General features: G+C 45.1%; 1 protein-coding gene and 1 pseudogene across 1 annotated transcript in view; both read left to right on the forward strand.

Annotated features, from left to right (window-relative positions):
- The first annotated feature begins 1,420 nt into the window (after positions 1 to 1,420).
- The window catches only part of LOC147698402 (purine nucleoside phosphorylase LACC1-like), a 77,269-nt gene continuing 58,542 nt past the window's right edge, over positions 1,421 to 20,147 (forward strand). The window contains exons 1-2 of the mRNA XM_086935005.1: positions 1,421 to 1,515; positions 9,686 to 10,289. Of these exons, the coding sequence (XP_086791131.1) occupies positions 9,719 to 10,289 (571 nt within the window). The 5' untranslated portion in view covers positions 1,421 to 1,515; positions 9,686 to 9,718. The remainder of the gene's footprint in view (positions 1,516 to 9,685; positions 10,290 to 20,147) is intronic.
- LOC147698403 (large ribosomal subunit protein uL30-like 1 pseudogene) lies at positions 15,674 to 16,559 on the forward strand (annotated as a pseudogene).

A 20,147-nucleotide genomic window follows, 5' to 3' on the forward strand; every position in this document is an offset into this window, starting at 1 on the left:
CCTTCCTTTTCCGATGCCTACCAAAACCCAGGTTATAGCAATTCTTGTTAGTCTGATGATTTTGGAACTGATACTTGTATTGTTTCTTAGTCGATTAAGACTTTTCCGTAGAATTATGTTTGTATTAGTGCCTGTTTACCTTCTGAATCTTTTACTGAGGTGTTTATATACACAACTGTTTTTGGCTTTATAATAAACCTTTAAACTCGATCTTATGTCAGTGGTTCTTTGGGGAAAGCAATGGAGATCGTGCAAGTTGATGTTACCTTGTTAAGATAGATTGCCTTCTACACTCTATGACAGGTAAAAAGGTCTAGTCGACCTGTGACGGGATTCTGGAAAATGCTATTCTGATTCTAGAATAAAAATCCCGCCTTTCCAAGGACACGCAGTTGGAAGAAGGAGAATGGGTAAGAATCAAACTGGCCACACTTCAACGGAAAGGGGATAGTAAATACAGCAGACCCCCTCCAAGTCAAAGAGGTTCTTGGCCTAGCAGCCAGGCTGAGTGACGGGAACGTATGGTCCCAGGATCGCATGGCTCGATGTAACAAAATTGTACAATGGGCTCCAGAGGCGCGGGAACCCGACGAGATGGACCAGTGCACTTCGGGAAACGATAACGACAGTCAGGAAGGAGAAATGGAAAGCACGGAACCAGGGGTGGAATAAGAAGACGGAGAATCCCCATGCGCAGGCTCGATGAGTCGAGAGGGAAGAAAGCCGGTGGACAGAGAAAGATCGTTGGTCCACAAAGGCAAGGAGGGGGAGTCCCTGACCCAAGGGGGACCGGAAGAAACATTCACTCCGGTAAGGTGCACCAGAGGCGGGCGAGTGATAGTGAGGCCCTCCAGGTTTCGGGACTATTAGATTGGCGCTGGGCTCCGAAGCCACCACAGACTAAGTTACTTGGTTGGACAAAAAAGGGAAGATATGTAGAGTCGCCGCTCTAGTTGTTTCACGTCACGTGATGATGTGACGTGAACTGCGGCCATCTTAGGGATCGCGCGTTCTCGAGCGCGATCAGTCGGGCGCCGGAGCTGTGTGCAGTTAACACACACGGCGCTCTGTGTGCATATATAATTCAATAAATCGATCTACCTTAACCACCAGAGAGCCTCTGTCATATTTATATAAGAGCTTCTTTACAAGTTTAGTGTTTGAAAATGTTTGAAGCAAGGTTGAACTGTACAATTTGTTGGCTTTTTCTTTAAGATGCCCTCAATTGTAAAATAATTCTATAGCTAAGTTTAAAATGTGTAGTATGTCATATCCGTTTTGTTTGCTGCTAAGGTTGTGTAGTTTGTCCTGCGGGCCTGTTGCCTTTGGAAATACACACTTTTTACCACATTCCAAGATGGCCGTCGCACTGCACTGTGCAATGAGGGAAACTACGCGGTATTTGTCCTTCTTCTATGACAGTGCTGAGACACAGTGGGGACTCGCGCCAAGACTGAGTTGGATCTGCATTGACTTGCGCTGTTCTGTCTTCATCAGCTAAGCTTCTTTATTACGGTAAGGTCTGCTGCGCTGTACAACTGGCTGGATTCCGTGCGAAACGGTCTACTTAGATCAGTGAGCAACTGTGTTTTATTTTTCAGGAAATAAACGGATTAATGTCTCGCCTGGCCTCTTTTATCAGTAGGCCGATAAAAATCGATTGTCTAGCGTTTCTTTTGTCTGTTCCTGCCTACACCATTAGCTTACGGAAGAAGCAGCACGATCTTTCATAACACATAACAGCATCGCGAAACTAAACACACGATTCGGCAAATAAACCTGGAGTGGATGCAAGAAAATAACAAGCACTGAGATAGCCATTTGGTCTAGCTTTCTGCTGTTATTTTTCATATTTTTTTTTTTAAACACTTTTTAATTGCAAGAGTATGTTATAAAAAGAAAACAGACCTAATGTGGCCACCATATGCTAGCAATAAAAACGTAACATTTAAAAAGATTAATCGATGGGGCTGCAAAACTGTTTGCTGGTGGTCTTTTTATGTAACAAGCCTTCAGTTGTGCGGTGCAGTTTGCCATAATTTTTAGGTCTTGCCTGAAACTATACATACACTGCTGCTTGCTAGACATTTTGTTTACTTTCAGGGGGCTTAGCTCGCCAATTGGTTAGTTTTATCGCCTCCCTCATTTGCTCGCTCTATTTCAGTCAATGTGTACCGACTTGACTACTTCTTGTGTTTGGCCCTCCCCTGGAAAATGGATCTCCCAAGTACTGCTTCCGTGCTCCGTTGTCCTTCCACTGCTCCTGGAGCTACTTTTTAGGTCGAGCCTGGGCAGCGCATGCTCTGCATTCTGTATTGCGGAAGGGGCTTAAAGCTTCGCCTACTCTCCACCCATATTTTTAATTGGCTTGTGTCATTGTGTTCTGTTTTGTTGTCTGTTTTTAGCTGTGTTGTGTTATTTCAATACGAGTTGAGGGTGGAAAGCGTCGGGACACTCCTTGTGAGTAGCTGTACGCTATACAAAAAACTCAATAACATAACATAACATTGTCCACTATAAACTGTGGCTGTTCATTCGATAAAAGGCTTAGTAGTCCCTACTTGGTACTGCCTTGTCTCATTTTGTAACCTCCCATGGTGACACCCCCTGTTACGTGTGTTGTTTCTTGGCAAGCTTTAATTACAGTCTCTGAGCACTATTTTCTCAAATAGCTTTGTCATGACTGCTGTTACAGGCAGGACGCACTCTCTCCAAACGCTTTGAAAAAAAATGTATAGCATTGAGCGTCCCTCATTTTGATGCTTGTCCCATCCCCCAACCTATCGTCCCTCATTTTGATGCTTGTCCCATCCCCCAACCTATCGTCCCTCATTTTGATGCTTGTCCCATCCCCCAACCTATCGTCCCTCATTTTGATGCTTGTCCCATCCCCCATTTTGATGCTTGTCCCATCCCCCAACCTATCGTCCCTCATTTTGATGCTTGTCCCATCCCCCAACCTATCGTCCCTCATTTTGATGCTTGTCCCATCCCCCAACCTATCGTCCCTCATTTTGATGCTTGTCCCATCCCCCAACCTATCGTCCCTCATTTTGATTCTTGTCCCAACCTATCGTCCCTCATTTTGATGCTTGTCCCATCCCCCAACCTCTCCTACCTCATTTTGATGCTTGTCCCATCCCCCAACCTCTCCTACCTCATTTTGATGCTTGTCCCATCTTCCAACCTCTCCTACCTCATTTTGATGCTTGTCCCATCCTCCAACCTCTCCTACCTCATTTTGATGCTTGTCCCGTCCTCCAACCTCTCCTACCTCATTTTGATGCTTGTCCCGTCCTCCAACCTCTCCTACCTCATTTTGATGCTTGTCCCGTCCTCCAACCTCTCCTACCTCATTTTGATGCTTGTCCCGTCCTCCAACCTCTCCTACCTCATTTTGATGCTTGTCCCGTCCCCCAACCTATCCTCCCTCATTTTGATGCTTGTCCCGTCCCCCAACCTATCCTCCCTCATTTTGATGCTTGTCCCGTCCCCCAACCTATCCTCCCTCATTTTGATGCTTGTCCCGTCCCCCAACCTATCCTCCCTCATTTTGATGCTTGTCCCGTCCCCCAACCTATCCTCCCTCATTTTGATGCTTGTCCCGTCCCCCAACCTATCCTCCCTCATTTTGATGCTTGTCCCGTCCCCCAACCTATCCTCCCTCATTTTGATGCTTGTCCCGTCCCCCAACCTATCCTCCCTCATTTTGATGCTTGTCCCGTCCCCCAACCTATCCTCCCTCATTTTGATGCTTGTCCCGTCCCCCAACCTATCCTCCCTCATTTTGATGCTTGTCCCATCTCTACCTCTTCTCCTGCAGTGTGGTGCTTGTCCCAACCCCCCACCTGCTCTCCCGTGTTGTGACGCTTGTCCCATCCTCCCACGTCCACTCACGTATTGATGTGCTTGTCCTGTCCCCCTCCCTCCTTGTGTTGCTGGGCCTGCCACCCCCTGCCTTGTTGTTTGCTCTGACCCTCCCGTGTTGTTACATGTCCTGCTCCTCTACACTGTGTTGCTTGTCTCCCCCCTCATACCAGGAAAAAACCTCTGTGACAGGGTTATCGCTGGCTGCATGGTATCTCTTCTTTTCTTAATTTAAGCCATGCTGTTAAGTAGCCACGCTGCTTTTCAATGTAGCTCAAAGACCTTCTCAAAGCGAATAGCTCTCTTATAGGGGAAGATCTATTGACTTTGCCAGTGCTTGTTTATGAAGCCCACAAGAAGAAAACCTCGCCCAACCAGGCACTTAAATTGCAAGCAGCGACAATGTCACAATTTTACTTAAACCTTTTATAAAAGCAGCTTTAAAAAGGACAGAAACTAATTCATATAATTATAGGGCACCTGAAGTGCAAGCAAAATAAATATCTGTTTACAAAGATAATATGCTAAAATAACATTTGAAGTGAAAAGTGCACTTATAAAGAGCTTTGTCACTGAAAAGAAATGAACTGTTTTTAAGAAGCTATGAGCAAACTTTTTGTGGTTCCTCAAAGTGAAGAAAGCTGATGAGTAAAGTGAGCTGACACATTGCTCTATTTTGTAATGGGCAGAAGGTTAACAGACAAATTGATGAAGCACGCTAACCCAGCTCCTCTATATATGTATATTTGATTTTAAAAAAAAAAGTCTGATGAGACAGCTACAAAGCCAAGACCTAAGCTCTCACTGACGAGCACCACAAGCCTACAGGTGTACCTGTGTGAAGTAAGCTAGAGGAGTGTGGAACCACGTTCTGCCTATTCATCAGGCCCTGGGCATGCTAGGTGTTAATTTCTCCCCATAAATCTTTTCTGAAGAAAAATACTGTATTATGGTTGCTTTGGTGTTTCCGTTTTATTGATGGTTCTAAACGCAAGATTATCAGAGTATGGACATTTATAGTGCAGTTTATCACTTTGCCAGTTTTTTTTTTAGATAAGAATGATAAGCCGCAGAGAAACTTAAATATCACATTCCTAACCACAAGTACTTGCTTTACATGTAAATCTGAGTACACAAATTATTTATTGGATGTAGATTGTTTATATTGCTCCTGCTGTTGAAGAGTGATATAATAGTACCCACTTAGAATGTAAACTAGAAGTGTCCATGTGTAATGGCTACATGCAGGTCAGATAGTTAGGGGATGATAGATTACTGAGAATCTGCCTATATCTTGTAATGAATACTAGGATTGGGGAGTCTCAAAGAGTGTGCATTCTTTTTGCGTCACTGTCTTGAGAAAAATAGGGAAAACAAGACTGTTCTGCAACTGTGTGAATTATTAAGAATATGTGTGTCATGCCTAAAGCAGAAGTTCACATTAATATATTACTTTGTACTGTGGACTCTTAATGAGGCACTGGAGTACTTTTGCAGAAAAGAAGTACATTACTCTGCGGAAGTGCTATGGATGGAAGTGTGTGTAAACCTGTTGTGTTCTATCAAATTAGTGTTTTGATGGTGTGTGTCTAAGGACGCGAATGTTGGCCTTAACATGTTTTGCCACTGCACTTATGTGGCACTTTGAAGTGAGGTATGCTTGAGCACCAGATTTTTGCTTATGTATGGACTGAAAGTGTGTGAATGAGCTACGGCTATATGGTAAGTCTTTTGGTGATGGACGTTTATAGATAATGACTATTCAAAACTGTGTTGTAGCAAGCTCGTAGTTGCCCTGGGTTTAGGGAAACCATGTTAGCAGAGTCTGGCATGCATTCTGACACCTTCTAATTTTTTTTGTCAAAGTTGTACAGGCTAAATCATATTGACAAAAGACATACCCGGAAGTGAAAGTCCACTTGAATTATGGATCAACTCGTAATCATGGACATTATTCATTGAGAATAGTGGAAGTGTCTAGAGCTCACGAAAGGCGTAACCCATAAAATGGAAATTCTAGAGCCAAGCAGACAGGCTGCTTTGATGGGTTACTGTGGAGAAACAATAATGTGGTTAGCTGTTGCACATACTTGCGGGGTATCCCCAGTGTGGAAAGGCTCAGTCAGTCAGTATCTGTGGTACCTGTTTTGAACAGCCTAGCAGAGAGTGGCAGCGAGCATCCTATAGCCTGCACAGTACTGGCAAAGGTGTAACCACTATACCGCTAGCTAAACAACTTGATATTAAGAGCCCAGAGAGGAGCGGTAGAAGAGTAAGGCACGCTATGGCCATTATATGGAGTCTATGCCCACCTAGAAGCAGCAAGGAGCAATATTAATAGTTGTTACACAGCAAGGCCCAGTATAAACGCTTGTGGGTTTACTGTGGAACAGCAAAGAGGCAACCATCATGTAATCAGCCACAGTATATACCTCAGGACTTCACCCATGAGTAGTAGGGAACAATCCATGCTATGGTCTATCTATGAGCATTATAAAGTAGTCATTATGCAGTTAGACGTATGAAATGGTCTTTGGATTCAACAGAGGAGGAAAACATGGGAATGATCTTTATACATACAGCCATGCTACAGGTTTTGAGAGGGTCCTTCAAGTAATGGAAACAGATCCCTGTTTTTTGATCTGGTGTTTGCACCCTGGAGTAATAGGAAATACCAATTTAAAATTGTCATTATACAGTATGTTCTCTGATGGAGTTCACCGTGTGACAGAGAGCATCACATAGTATAGCCTATCTTGGAGTGAAAAATTAGTTGTCATTTTGCTATTAAACAGCCAACCTCAGTAAGTGGGCTCAGAGTCCATAGTGGAGTGAATCTCAGAACTGGGCGTTATAGAAGTAGTAATGCTTCATCTTTGGAAAGTCCATCCAGGAGTTGCAGATAATGAATACATTGGAGTTTGACTTGTATATGTTTGAGGGGTCTGTTCTATGAATGCCAGAGGAGCAACCCAAGGAATCAATAAACAACATATATCCATGGTATGGATCACACAGAAACCTTGATATCATAATCAGTAGATATGATTGGACCCGTGATCCTCTGGAAGGAATACTTTAAGGTTATAGAGGGAGGAGTCAGCGTCGTTCAAGGAAAGGTGAAGGAGGGATGAATAGGGTAGAAGATATGTCCTAAGGCCCTCCTATAACCTAAAAAGCTCAGAAATGGGAAACACTGCAGCAAGGCTCCCTTAACCTTTCTGCTCTTCTGCTGACTTCAGAGGGCAGGCCTTCTCAGCAAGTGAGAATGGGTGCAAAATGCCTTAGGGCAGGGTGTGCCTCTGCCACGGTTACACTAATTTAAAGACAACCTGCAGAAAGCTGAAACATTTCAATCAGATCAAATTTACAATGGGGCAACAATTGTGGGATAAAATGTGCCGGGATTTCTCATCATTCAGTTCGCCATAGTCTAGTGTTGTACCACCAAATATCAGTCATAAATTTGTCAACCTTGACTTGTTGGGTGCTGGAGCCCAGTTTGGTGAGTCCTACCAAAGAGGTAATGATGGGCACCAGAAATAAGGTTTTTGACACATATTCATTTTAGCGAAACACTTGCCATGAGCTTTGGAACTAGAAGAGTCATTTGCAGCTTCAAAGCTTTCTTCTTTTGATTTGGGAGAAAAATATTTTGTACAATCAGCATAGATTTTGAAATCTTATAGGTAATGACTGTGCGGATAAGACTTTTGCTGATCATTGACACACTCCACTTGTTAAGTTTTTCAAAGTGGAACCACAAGCTGTTATCAGTACCAAGCTAGCCTGACTGAGCAAAACAATATCAGAGAATTAAGATTCGTGAAGAACAGGATATCCTACTACTCCTCTCTCCATTCCCAACATAGAGACTGAATTTGGTTTGCTAATGATGGTGGTGTTTTGGCATTTTCTAGAGTTTAACTTCAAATCTTCAAAAGCAAATGCTGACCTTATTAATAATCTGAATATTTTTTGTCACAACGTTCAGCAGTTTCATATGCCAATAGGTGTGTGCTCTACAGATCTCATTGTGCATACATTAGTGTGCGCAACTGAGACATCATCTTTGGGTTAATTCAAATATTAGCCGTAAGTGAACCTTCATCTCTGAGTGTCCCAAATAAAATGTATAGGTCAACCGTAGCCCTACTCTCTGTGTAAGTGCACATGATAATGCTTACCTTAGCCCATTTCAAATTGCAGTTGTGTGAAGCCTCAAAGCAAGAACATTAACCACGGGTTTCTGAGTGATTGGATAGAAACAACAGCAGAATATGGTAATGGGTAGTCTGGAATCCCCTCACATTTACTGGATTATCATCTACAAGTTACCTTTTGTTTTTAATGTTCACAACATGTAGGCTTCTCCAAAGGAAATGCTTTCCACTTTTTAACCTGTCGCTATGCTTTTGTGTCTCTTTAGGTCTGGCATCAGCCAAGAAATGTTTTGATTTTGCTAAGATTATATATATAATATCCTTATTTTCAGCCAGTCCTCCTTATTCCATTGGTCTGTTATTGTGTCACTAATACATTATGTCCGCGAACTTCAACATACAGCTTGAGGCAGTCGGTCAACCTACTTCAGCTCTTGGCTTCAGTCCTTTCACAAGGAGCACATGCACACACAAATTAATTCTCTTTAAGTGCCTGGTGCTACTATGGATGTGCATTTTTTTAAACAACAATATTTTTGTGTCTAGCTATATTTTTGTTTAGATTTATTGACTGTACCAGCTTTCCCAGCAAGCATTGGCAAAGATAAAAGGCTGGCGACCAACATTAGACCTATTAGTTCTTTTAAGACTTGTTTTATGTCTGCGGGGTAGGGAGCTCATAGAGAAGAGTAGTTTCATTATCGGGTCTTGTGTACTGATCGGATTGTTTAGAAACACTGTTGGATGCTTTACAACCATGTCATGTTTCTGCTTGCAACAGACGGAATATAATTTCCTGAACTTCGATTACTGTTTAGGCGTAGCCTTCCCTTCATGGACCCTGCCACAGCTTTATTTGGCTCAGAAAGGATTAGACATGAAGGAGTGCAGTTGTACAACAAACAGAACTGTGGTATGAAGTGCATATACACTCTTATATAGTAAGGACCCCTGAGTCCTGCCAAAATGTGTGCAGTTGGTGTCATTCTTGATACTATGAAGAACAAAGCTCATCAACTAGTGGCTCATTACATTTGCTCTATTCCAGCTTGATAGCTTACCAGCACTTTGAACCAGTAGGCAGTTTCCCCAAGCTAGTGCGCTTAGGTTGAAATTGAATTCTGTATATCTGACTGGAGTAGGGCACAACAATGCACAAGAACAGTTTTGCAACCATGGTTCATGTTTGCTGGGTGCATAAATCTTGTACTTGCAAATCCTATCTAGAGTAGTGTATCATCTGTCTATTGAATAGTCATTGGTCAGAATGAGGTTGAAGAACTTTATCATTGCACGCAAACGCAAGGGAGGGACACTACAGGGTACGTTAGAACCCACTTCCTGCTTGTATCTGTGAATGTGAATACTATCACCAATGTCCATGAATAGGAGCAATCTGAAAATGTCAAATAATCGTGCTTCATGAACATTGGCTTCAAGGTAGCGGTCGGGGGACATTTTGGACTGTTGTCTACTCCCTTCAGCTGGCTACCTCCTAACACAAAGTTCAATTACCTTCCTGTAGCACAAACACTTTAAAATGAATGCAAGTATCTTTGTATACTATAGTTTCATTTTTAGGTGGAAGATTTATATTTTATTTGAAGGAAAAATAGCCCATCAGGTAAAGTTAATTGCCTTTTTTGTGTTTGCAGGTTTCTTGGCGTGGTTGCTTTTGTTTTCTGAAGATGACCGACGCAGTATTGATTGACCTGTGCAGCACAGAACTGAATGGTAAACATAACTGCATTGTGGCACTTTTGCGCAGAGCCATGGCTATTGTTGGGGAACAGTGCCCCGCTGAGGATCCAACTGTTTACATCCTGTACTGCCAGACATTTGGCTGTGACACGAATGATGCTAGAGACGTTTTCTTGCACACTATTCGCAGCCTCCAGGGACGGAGAAGAAGAATTGAGCTGGTCACCAAGTCCAGTGTCGCAGCCACACTGTACACCGCTAAGCAGAAACTTGATGAGAGGAACTCAAGCGTTATAAAACTCATATTACCATTGCATAGAAAAGCTGTGATTCAGATGTACATCGATTGTCTGTTTACTAAAGTCTACCAAGTTGGATATGAGATCTTAAGTCTTGACAGTGGGGATGGAGATGGTCAGCAACTGGCTGGGCTGACTGATGATTCAAATAGTCTCACTTCTCAGCAACTGGATCTCATCAACAGTGACATTCGTATGCACATGGGGAGTTTGCAAGCAAATGGCGAGTTTACAATTCTGAAATCCTCCTTAATCCCAGGTAAGTCTGGTTATGATCTGCATTCATTTGCTTTGTAGCAGCACTCTATCATAAGGAACTCTGCTCTGTCGAACAAGCCTAATTCTGACTGGAGGATAGGGGAATCTGGAAGCCCCTTGGCAATAGTGTGCAATTACTCCAGATGGCTAGTTCATGCTTGCCTTGTATCTCAAACACAGTCTCTGTCTTTGCAGAGGTGGGGGCAAATCAGGTGATGGGGGAAGTTAGCCTTTATAGTCACACAGGTGTCTTTAGCAGAGCATTAAATACACATTGTGAAACTGTTTGCACAAAACAGTTACTTGCCATATGTGTGAAAGGCAGTAACATGAGATAAGAAGGGCCATGCTTTACTATATTTATGTGTGAATGCAGTATTTCTATAGTGCCACATTTTCCATTCTATCCTGTAGTTATTTCACAGTCTATTTGGGCTGCATCTTTTGCACTTATGGATGGGAGTTGTATGTCATTCAAAATTGAAGCTGGTTCAACAGGGATCGTCGGTGCATCCTGAATCTTGATGAGAATTGCATAAATGGAGGCAAATTTGAGTGCTGCGTTATGCATGTCTAAAAGGAGAGCCCCGCCTGCGGAGCAAATTTCTCTTGCTTGTCTGGATACACCCTCTTTAGGACACAACCAGTAGAGAGGCCTGATTTCCATGTTTTAGGAGTCCTATATATGCTCGGCATGGCAATCCTCCCATTTTTGACTTAATCTGTTAAATATTGTTTAAGGAGATTTGTGCTTCTCCCACAGCCTGCTACATTCCATGATCCTTGGTCTGCCTCAAGGCAAGTGCTAATTCCGTTAGGTGTACCTATAGGTTCACAGTTGTTTCCTTTTTCTTTTGTTTAAGGCAGGAGATAAAACACTTACATTTCTACAGATGACTGTTTAAAAAGCCACCCAAATGGTGGCACAGGACTCAACCGAATCGGCATTCTCCTAAAAGTATAGGTCTATTACGATACGGAAATAGGCCACTAGTGTCCTATCTGCTAGCTAAAAGGTGTTAAGACTCCATACAATGTTTTAATAATATAACTGGCTACAATCAACAACATTCCAGGGGAGTGAGCACATGGGAGGATGTCAACTTCAGTTAAGAGGTGGGTTTCAGAGGCAGGCATAGAAAAGTAATCTAATTTAATGAAGGATTTTTGTGCAACTGAGAAGAAGGTGTCGGTTTTGCAGTCAGGGTAAAGCATTTCACTTCCTTTTGCGAGGAAGGAGTCTATAACAGGTGGTGGGATATTTATATATATATATATATATATATATATATATATATATATATATAGACATGGAAGGATAGGTTACGGAATCCAGGCTGTACTCCTACGTCCTGCATGTGTGCATTCTATGAATATGATAAGTCGTTAATTCGAGGGTCAGCCAGAGCCCCCTGTGTACTAGGAAAATTAGTTGCCCTATATTGTGAGAAATTAAGCTATCAAATGCCCCATATATTAACCCCAAAAGCTCAACTCAGCCCATACATTTAATTTGAATCATCTGTCATTGTAACTTAATAATTGCCATTGCCCTAGTTAATGTTTGCAGCATAAACAAAAAAGGAATTCTTATATAGAAACAAAGCAAACAAGTCCATTCTACTTCATATGTAATAAAACATTCAGTTCCGGGTTAAATACTTGCAGGTTAGTTGTGTTGTCCTATGCAGGTGAATTGTTTGGGGCTGTAATAGTATTGTTTATCTTAATGGAAGTTAGTGAACACAGTGAGAAAGTTAGTTGGCAGGTATGAGTGTCAGTAGACCATACCTAGATTGGGTTGTACCTAGATTGGAAGTCGTCCTCTCTCGTAAGCCCCAGCTGCAGGTATTTCCATTCTACCAGTGATGAGTGTTTGGCGTTCAATTGCATACAGTTTGTTGTATCTTCCTTTTTGGGGTCAGTCTGAGAGGATGGTAAGGTGATGGGTGAGAATGACCTCCTTTGTTCAGCGTGACAGCTTAACAGAGGTTCCAGCAGAAGAGTCCGAACCTGATGCAGTGGATCCTGTAGTGATACCTCCCTGGGCCCTTGATCTTGTCTTGAAGTGCCTCCACACTGCCTTGAACTGTGTCTCCCCCACCCAGCCTCTGTGCACCTCGCTGTTGGTTTGCAGGGACTTGTGGATGCCAGAGATCTCCCCGGTCAACTTTGAGTTGACTTCCTGCTCAACCCATTCCCAGGCAGTCTCATGAGTGTCAAAAAAGGAGCACATGCAATGGACTATTACTTTTAGTTTTACTGAGTATAAGAGAACACAACGAAAATCCATCCTCTGCAACTTCCTCTTTTCTGCTTCAGGGGATTTCCTTGTAAATTGCATGTTCCAGGTGTAACCATGGAAAATCATGACACAGTGGTACTTGTAGCATACTTATTCCCTCCCTTGCACAACTCTAACGATCTTGTTGCGGTATTTGACTTTAAGTCGCTTGGCTATGATTGATCTTGGGGTTACATCAGGGGTGGCTTTTGAGTGAGGACCTGATATTCTCAGTTGGCCACAATGCATGCAGAGGACATCTGGAGATGGTTGATGTTTCTTATCTGTCTTTCTAGCAATGCCCCACACCAGGTTCCATCAGCCCCCCGGGAAAGCCCAGGAAGAGCAGGATATTGCACTTCATAAATCCTCTGCATCCTCATCCTGGTCAGATAGCATTTGTTTTATGTTATTGTTAGGGTAACAAATGTCAGGAGTGATTGGAGCCTGTCCTCCAGTAATATCGACTGCAGAATATTGTGGAACCAGAAAATCGTGTTTAACATATCGAGGACAAAAGATTTGAGATAGTTTATATGGTTAAGTATATATTTACAGTAATTTACTCCACACATAGGTACCATGGCGATTATATATCTTGAAAGTATGTAGACGTGGAGTTAGAAATAGCAGATCTATCCTTACGTATATGCACTTACTGTCTAGATAGTTTTGTACTTCATATTTTTAACATTATGGTTACACAATATTTAGCAATCAGTATTATGACATGCACCTGCCCCTCTGTATTCATGATCCTGTCTTAATTTCCAAGGGCTTGGCAAAGGAGTGAATGGTCCATCTCCACTTCGCCAATCTTTCATCTCCAGTGCAGATTTGGAGTTGGGTGGCCTGTTTATAAGATGTGTCTTTTGACTGTGGAAGCTAAGGGTTGGACCTACTCCTTTTCTGATTTATCAGTAGAGCCACCTTCAACAGATTGACGCAACGTGCCCTGGGTGATGTGATAGAGTTTAGCTTTGTAGTCTCTTATGGGAAGGGGAGAAGTGGACGTTTCTCTTTCAGGTGGTTGGAAAAGTTGTCATTCGTTTCAGAATGCCAGGGTATGTAGTCTTAACCCTCCATTACAAAAGAGTTGGGTGTTTGACTAGGATGCTCTTTGCTTGAAAGCTTCTTATGTTTGTCCCATTCCATTAAGAGTTCATGTACCAAGTGACTAGTCTGATACTGAATCCGAACTGAGTGTTAATAGACCATGGTTCTCTAAAACGATCAGTAGGCATTTAGGGGCCTTCTGAATACCTTTGTCAAATTCAAATTCAAAATAACTTTATTCGGTTTTCAGTATGAAAGCCACAAAAGTACAAATTTACACAGTAAAAAATCGTTAAAAACATTAAAAGTTCATGATATGTTAAAATTAAACAATGCGTTTACTCGAGTCCATATTATGACAAATTCTGAGTTTTCTCATAAGTTCATACGATGCTTAAGGCACATTCTAAGGTAGTGTGCCACAGATTTTGACACTAGGGTATTCTCCAAGAACTGCAATGCCAGGTATGCTGGGCGACATCTTCTGACCTTCATTACTTTTAAGATTGGTAAGATCCACCTCTTGCGGAATGGCGTATAAAAAGTACAAATGAAAAGAACATGAATTGTGGACTGAGGAGAATTGGAGTCACAAGGGCACGCTGTTGTATTATGTGTCCAGTTGTTCTGAGTAGGAAATGAAACCATGATATGGAAAAGATTGAACCTGAAACGGGTGAGAAGTAATTTTTCAAATTGGGTCAGGTCTTGCTGCAGATATGGTTGTATGGATGGAACAGTTTGTATCATGAGGCAGTGTTGTACTGATGGTTTGCCTATTTCTGTCATCAGCCGTAATTGGGCTAAGTGAGACAGGCATATCTTTTTTAGTTCTTTTTTCGCTATGTCTGTTACTGACTGCGGATCGTTGAAGAACCTCAAGAGGCCAATATCTGCAAGAAAAGATTTTACGTATTGTAGCCACTTTATCTTTTCCATATGCTCTAGGTTCATGCAATCCTCTATAATTGCTCTTGTGAGTTTGCATTCATCCGTAGCCCATATTCTACGCCATAACATTATGGGTTGGATCTTAATGAGATCGGAGATGTGATCCACTCCAAATTCTAGGTGGCATCCAAAGGTGGTCGTGCTCTTTGGTACTGCTAATAAAAATTTGAGGAAGGAATTTTCAATTTTTTGGATTTGGCCTACATTTGCTAGAATGCCTTTGTCAAAAAGGCATTCATTGGTCTTCCCAGGAGGCAAGCAGTTACTGTGATTTTTTTTGATTTTTTTTTTTCACCCGAGAGATCTTATTGGGTTCTCCATGAGACTGCTATGAGTAGGCCCAGGTGGATCATCAATTGGGGCACCTCAGTAAGATTTAACATGGGGAACTAGGACCAAGTTTGTCTCCAGTTTCACCTATTGGCAGCCTGGGCCACGTCACAGCTCTATCCGAATCACAGGGGCTTCATCCATGGCCTCATCGTCCAGAGACCCCACAATCTGCTACAGAGTAAAGGGAAGGCTAGCAGAAAGAGAGGGCAAGGTCAAGAGATCCTAAAAGTCTGCAGTGTTCTACACTAAGCCTCCCCTTGGTCTTGTCATCTCACTCAGGATCCAGGTCTGTATCCAGCCGTTAGTGCAGAGGATCTTTTGTCTTTTTGGGATGCCCTGCTTTGCACTGCTCATGTCACTCCTTACTCCGTCTCACCTCATCCTAGTGTGCCGAAGGGTTAATTTCCTCCTCTATCTCCCTTTTATGCCTTCACTAGCGCCAGTTATCGGCCCAAGGCCATCCCGACACACTTACAGAGGTAGACAACGTTTCCGAAACTGTGATACAATGATTAATGTTTTGTATTCTAGAATGTACTGAATAGAAACTGCTGTCTTTTGAATGATTCAACCAATACACCATCAATGTTTATTTTTTACTTCACCTTTTCCTTTGTAGGTCTCAGCTGGCGTGGGCTGCGCACATGCGCAGTCTTGCTAGCGAGATTTAATGATTTAGAGGGCTTTCAGTATCGGGCTTTAAGCCCCGCCCCTCTTTTCCATTGGCCGGCGTCACCGTTTATGCTAAACGGTGGCCAGCCATGGAAAAGAGGTTTGTGTGATGTAGACTTTTCTCTTTTACAGATGGTCCACTTGGACATGCTTGTCTGCCTTCCTCCCGTCGTAAAAGCTTTCTTATCTTTGAGGCCATAGGTTTGAAACACATGGCCCCATAAAGACAAGAAAGCTTTCTTTTCCATGTGATGTAATCTAACTTCATCATGATGTCTTATCTGCGAGTGTCGCAAAAAGTCTCCAATCGCTTTAAACAGAGTGGTATTCCCTTCTGAACCCTTTTCTTCTCTTGCAGTGCAAGCTTTGTCTGGGTAGCTTTGATGGCTTGGTAGGTCTTCCTCTTCTTCAGCAGATTCTCTGGCACCAGCGGGATTTTCCTCCTTGGTTCTCCCGGCTCCATCTTGCAGGCCTCTCTGCCAGAGGCGCAGAAGTTGGCATTTGTTGTGTGGATTGCAGAGATCAAAGGAGTCTACCCCAGAGTGAGACGGGTGATTGAGCTCCTCCATCTTAGAAAGATTTTCACTGGTGTCTTTGTGAAGCTGACTGCCTCCTCTGTGGGATGCTGAAGACTATAGAGCTGTATGTGGCCTAGGTATATCCCAATTTGAAGTCTATCCGAGAAATCATCCTTAAACGAGGCCAGGAAAAAATCGGCACGAAGAAGGTGCTGCTGACCGACAACCTGCTGATCGAAGAACACCTGGGGAAGTTTGGCGTCATTTGTTTGGAGGATTTGATTCACGAGGTGTATGCTGTTGGAAAGCACATCTGGACGTGATGAGTTTCCTGTCCCCCTTCCAGCTATCCGTGCCTCGACACGCAGCTCGCAATAAGCTTGGCTTCCGCAGTGAGGCTGGTGACGCTGGCAATCGTGGCGATGAAATCAACCAACACATCCGAAAGCTGAACTAGATAAAGGCCAATCTACAACTTGACTCTGATGCTGTACTGTGTATGGCCCAGAATAATTTGTGAAGAAGCCATTGTGTTTCCCATCAGTACCGACCAGCTGTTCGCCACTCAGATCGCTTTGTGCTGCACATTGCTCTCAGCTCTTCTCTCAGCCAGTGTAATGCGATTTCTAGCATGCCCAACCTAAAACTGACTGATATTGGGGTTCTCGGTGTCTAAAAGGTGGACTTGCTGCAATGTAGAAACCGCCAATGATAGCCAAGTTGAAAGACTGCCAGGATGGATTGATGGGTCCCTCCAGTGGTCTGTGGTGCTCCTCTTCGAGACCAGCATGTGCGACTCACTCGAGTTCTTGCCCCCACTGCAACCCAGGGTGAACCTGGTGGAAGGGACAGAACTGACAATGTGCTGGATTGAACCCCATGGGTTTGGACCGTACAAGCAGGTCGGTCTTGTGGGAACATCAGTACTCGACCTCCGCTGGCCATTTTCGATATGAATAAATCTGTTTTTTGGAAGAAGAAAAAAAGACCAGAAAGCTTTCACGACGGATGAAAGTGAAAGCGAACCGCGCTTGTCATTCTTTTTTCTTTGTTGAAATCGAAGCCAATCTATCGAACCAACCAACTGTTGTCAGTTTAGGCTTTCGGTATTTGCACTACAGGCTTTTTATGCACTAAATTACCTCAGGTACTTCAAAGCACCCGCTGCTTTCTTCATGGTGGAAGTCCTTGACTCCCAAGGCGCAGGGCAGAAGGCACCCCAGATGGCGGTTGGTACCCTGGGGCAGGAAGTTGAGGTGTCCCTGCGCCCTCCCTTTGTACTTGCAAGGTGCCCTGCGGCTCTGGCGTGTGGTATACCCTGGCGTGTGCCTCGACAAGAAGCCACCAGCACGCCGAGGCCTAGTAGCGTCCTCCCGAGCCCGTGCATTTCATCTGGTGCACCTCTACCCTGGCAGCGGCAGTGCTTGAGCCAAAGGCGTGTGTGAGACCATTAAGGCGACGGCCATTTTAGAATGGTTGTTTTCTATTTTGAACAATAGAATAGGCGTTTGACAAAAAATCGATAACATGTATGATATACAGACATTACATAGGTGTTCACGGATTTTGTCATCGTTTTGAAGGAAGTGTTAATACGTAAAATTGCAGTAGACACGTTTTATTCATTTTTCACATAACATAATTGAAATGTATTTTTAACTCATAACAACATATTTGTAGATGTGCCCATGAGAGAGACTGCAATTCGGTGCAGTTACTAGCGTAAACGCACGTTTCAACATAGCCGCCACTTTCATGCAGTCCGAGCCTTTATGTTCCTGGCATTTCAGAATAACAACATAGGTAATAAGTAATTGGCATGGAGGGGGCGTGGCTTGGAAGCCGATGGAAGAAGCCATGTGAGCGAAGAGCTCCGCCAACGACCCGAATTAATCCTGAACTAAAACGGCATTGAACCCCCACACCGCCGCCCAAAGTTGGTGAGGCGGTGGGTACCTGTGCTGGTGCGGCTCCGATCTAAAAACGGGAGAGATTGCGGAGATTTAAGGGTGTTTTCCGGCTCGACACCGAGCTGAGGGGAACGCGCAAAATGGCGGCGGAGCAGTGAACGGAGCCAGCGCTGGCGGGAGCTGCTGCTTCCCTGAATCGGCACAGTGAGCACGGGGGAGCAGTGGGGGGCCCTCGCCTCCCCCCCCCCCTACCTAAGCGCTGCGGTGGGGAGCGGATCGGGAGGACGGCCCGCGTTGCAGTGACCGGCGCCTGGAGACGCCGAAGAAGGAGTGGCGAGGCAGGAGTCGCCGGGAGGGCTGGAGCCGGGGACCGCAAGGGGATCACTGGCGGGGGCCGCCGCCTCTATGTATTGACGCTGAGAGCGCGGGGGAACGGGTGGCTGGGACGGGCGAACGGCCCTTGCTACATCGACTGTCGCCTGGGGACGCCGGCGGAAGAGGAACGCGGGGGAGACACAGAGAGAGGTAGAGCTACAACAGTCACCGGAGACCGCAAGAGAGACGCTGGCGGGGGCTGCCGCCTCCCTGTATTAGCGCTATGTGCATCGGTGAGCGGATGACTAGAACAGCGGAGGGCCCCCGCCCTCCCCCTCCAACCTGAGAGCTGAGAAGAGGAGCAGATCGGGTGAACGGCCCGCGCTGCATCGACTGGCACCTGGGGACGCCAGAGGAGAAGAAGCGCGGAGTGCGACGTTGAGAGAGCTGGGACCTCAGCAGCCATCGGGGGCAGAAGGAGGGACGCGATACACCGGAGCTGAGGGCACGGCCGGACAGCGAGCAGTAGAGGCACCCGGCCCCGCACTGGTGAGTGGGGCGTAGCGGGACCTGGGACTGCGGTCTGCGGAAGCAGGCGCGGGTACCCGGGTTTGATGCGATCTGCGAGCCGGGGCAGGGGGGTGTGATTGTGCCCTGACAGACATGCTGGCCCTTACTAGGAGAAATTACGTGGCACAGAGATTAACAGCGGGGACTAGCGCCTAAGAGGCTAAAGCGGGGGAGTGGCTCTAGAGAGCGCCGAGGCCTGGTGTTACTAGTGGCTGTGTAAGGCCCTTGAGACAGGAACTGCACTGAACTCCCGGCTCTCCGGGCTAAGAAGGGCCTTCTGGGACCGGTGAGGTAGGAATTTGTTGGAGCCCCAGGGGATGATTGAGCACCACGGCTGCTAATAATAACGCTTTGAACAGTGGCTGCTGAGATAGGGCCTGGGATTCGGCGGAGAAGGCGAGTTGATCTATGATTGGACCACTTGGGGCTAATGCCTTGTCGCCTGGGACTCTGCTGAGGGGTTGATGGCGTAGCGAAGCAATTGCAGGCGGTGCCGACCAGTTGTGAGATTACTGGAGCACTGCAGTTTGGAGGCACTCGAGTTGATTGGATATCACGGCTGGAGCGGAGGAGAGGTGCCTTCCCGTGCGTCGGAGCTAGACTGGGGCACCAAACGCAGAGAAAGATTACAACGGGATCGCTCCCCCCCCCCTGCGTGAGGTACAAAGGTTGTAGTGCTCGACCACTGCCGGCTCAGTAAGAGTTGGATAACTCCCAAACTTAATAAGAACTGCGCCAATGAGTGGCCCAATGGGGAGATTGAAGGGGAAGAAAGACAGCGCGCAGCAGCTCTCGGATGCCGAGCCTCCCGGCCAATCAGAATCTGATGTGCAGGAGGCACCCCAGGACCCCACCATGAAGCAGCAATTTGACAGAATCCTGGCGGCGATAGCAGACTCTCGCGCCACACTTCAACAAGATATAGCACATGTAGCAACGGGTCTGGGACTCCAAGATGCGGAACCGGCGCAGAATGCATTGAATGCCACAGTGACAAACGCCTTGGATCGAGTTGCGGCGCTGGAGAGGCTCGCTGAGTATGCTGAAGGTAGAAATCGGAGAAATAACATCCGAATAGTGGGTCTGCCTGAAAAAGCTGAAGGTCCTGATATGGTGCGCTATCTAGAGAACTGGTTGAAATCCGTAGTGGCACCAGAGGGACTTTCATTCTTCTACACCTCAGAACGAGCTCACAGAGTACCAGCTGGACCGCCACCGAGACCAGTAGTAGCCTGTTGCATTTCCGTGAC

This window comes from Lissotriton vulgaris, chromosome 8 (assembly GCF_964263255.1).
Source record: "Lissotriton vulgaris chromosome 8, aLisVul1.2, whole genome shotgun sequence".
Lineage (NCBI taxonomy): Eukaryota > Metazoa > Chordata > Amphibia > Caudata > Salamandridae > Lissotriton > Lissotriton vulgaris.